The 2140-nt window shown below is 39.6% G+C and overlaps 1 protein-coding gene across 1 annotated transcript in view; it reads right to left on the bottom strand.

Moving 5' to 3' along the window:
• Positions 1-104: 104 nt before the first annotated feature.
• LOC139640277 (shootin-1-like) overlaps positions 105-2140 on the bottom strand; it is a gene marked incomplete at both ends in the record, with an annotated part of 16806 nt that continues 14770 nt past the window's right edge. Inside the window, 4 exon segments of the mRNA XM_071514462.1 lie at positions 105-141; positions 144-173; positions 176-248; positions 251-285. Of these exon segments, the coding sequence (XP_071370563.1) occupies positions 105-141; positions 144-173; positions 176-248; positions 251-285 (175 nt within the window).

Below are 2140 nucleotides of genomic sequence, written 5' to 3'. Positions count from 1 at the left end.
TTTAAATGCCTCCCATTTGCTCTATTCATATTTATAATATCTCACCTTATATGATCTTACAGTCATCTACATTAAAACTAACCCAGCCTTTTTCATTTCCTCACCTGAGGGGGTTGCAGCGTGACGGGGGAGGGGGCGGGGAGGGGGAGGAGGAGGAGGAGGGGGAGGAGGGGCTGGGGGGGAGGGGCGGGGGGCGGAGCCACCCCTGGGGCAGGGGCGGGGCTTCGGCGACGGTCGTCATGGCAGCGGCGGCGACGCTCCTCTGGGCTTCCTGCAGCTCCTGGACTGTAGAGAGAGAGAAGACAGTTAATACTACTGACACTGTTACTACAAGTACTACTATTATTACTACTAGTACTATTACTACTATTACTACTACTAATATTACTACTACTATAACTACTATTATACATCTGCTTCAGTCCCCACTACTATTACTAGTACCATTACTACTATTACCACTATTACTACTACTATTACTACAACTGCTATAACTACTATTATAAATCTGCTTCAGTCCCCACTACTACTATTACTACTATTACTGCTACTACTACTACTACTACTACTACTATTACTACTATTACTACTACTACTATTACTACTACTGCTATATCTACTATTATACATCTGCTTCAGTCCCCACTACTATTACTAGTACTATTACTACTATTACTGCTACTACTACTACTACTACTATTACTACTATTACTACTATTACTACTAATACTACTTTTACTATATCATTTTCCTTTTCCTTATGGTCAGATGTGTTTTTTCCAGTTGGAACCTTTTTTGTTTTGGATGTAATTTTTTTCCTTTTTAATTTGAAACCAGAGGTATCAGGTCCTGTCATGACCTGTTGGTTGTTTTTTTTTTTTTTTTTTTGCCCACATTTGAGTCCAAAGGCGAGGGTCTTACCTCTACACTATCTCTGGACACAATGGGTGAAACTGAATATACTGTATGTCATTCATTCTATATGGCTCTGAATATAAGCCGTGTAAATGCCTTATTACTACAGATTTAGATAACTTTACTTTCAATTTGGTACTTTGTGTAATCATTCCAGTGAGTATTTTGATATGATTTTGTTGTCCTGTACACCCCATGTTTAATTATTCTTTTTATCGAGTCCAGCCTGGGACTGTTGCTGCGTGTCATGTGGCTCTTTGTTTCTTTATTTTCCTCTTGAAAAAGTTGAAATCAGTCACTGAAGTCGCTCAGTGGTTGAGCCCAGAAAAAAAAAGTGTTGATTTGAAGTGACCCATTTAAAAGCAGTGGACAGATGCCATGCTGCACGCAGGGAGAACCTCGGCCTGTTTGCCAGATTTCCTGCAGCAGATGGGTCAACGGTCTGTCGGTGTCGACAGAGAAACACACACAACAAGAACGAATGTTAGAGGAGAGATGACAGACTGGTAATCCTATTCATCACACTTCACGGGTGGTTTTTTAAAGTTTCTTTTAATTTTTCTGTGTGTTGAATGAGTCGAATGCATACAGTGTCAGTGTGTAAACCTGAATTCAGATTAGGGAAGTTAGGAGATGTGTCCAGGTGAATTAAAAGCCTGATTTTGGTGATGCTGGCGACTTGATGCATTAGGGCTGCAACTAACGATGATTTTCAGTGTCGATTAATCTGATGATTATTTTCTCGATTAATCGATTAGTTGTTTGGTCTATAAAATGTGTGTTTCCCAAAGCCCGAGATGACGTCCTCAAATGTCTTGTTTTGTCCACAACCCAAAGATATTCAGTTTACTGTCATAGAGGAGGAAAGAAACCAGAAAATATTCACATTTAAGAAGCTGGAATCAGAGAAATTTGACTTATTTTTCTTAAAAAATTACTCAAACCGATTAATCGATTATCAAAATAGTTGCGGATTAATCGTTGCAGCTCTAACATGCATAAATTGAGCATGAATTTCTGTCTTGTATTTTAGAATGAAACAAACACAGATGTCGTTACTTTCACCTGAAGCAGACTGGTGAAAGCATCTGGTTGCGTCTTGGGTGTTTTTTTGGAACTTCTTCAGAGGTTTTAGTATTGTATTTTGGAATGAGACAAATGGCAAACATGATTGCGTAAACCTGAACTGAGATCAGGACAGTCAGGAGACGAACCGCACACCGAG

The sequence above is a fragment of the Centroberyx affinis genome, unplaced genomic scaffold (assembly GCF_046629955.1).
Source record: "Centroberyx affinis isolate AG114_WGS23_722 - 3 ecotype Tasmania unplaced genomic scaffold, CSIRO-AGI_Caff_v1 ptg008891l_1, whole genome shotgun sequence".
Lineage (NCBI taxonomy): Eukaryota > Metazoa > Chordata > Actinopteri > Beryciformes > Berycidae > Centroberyx > Centroberyx affinis.
Note: the sequence above shows the minus strand (reverse complement) of the source record. Positions and strands in the feature narration are given on the sequence as shown.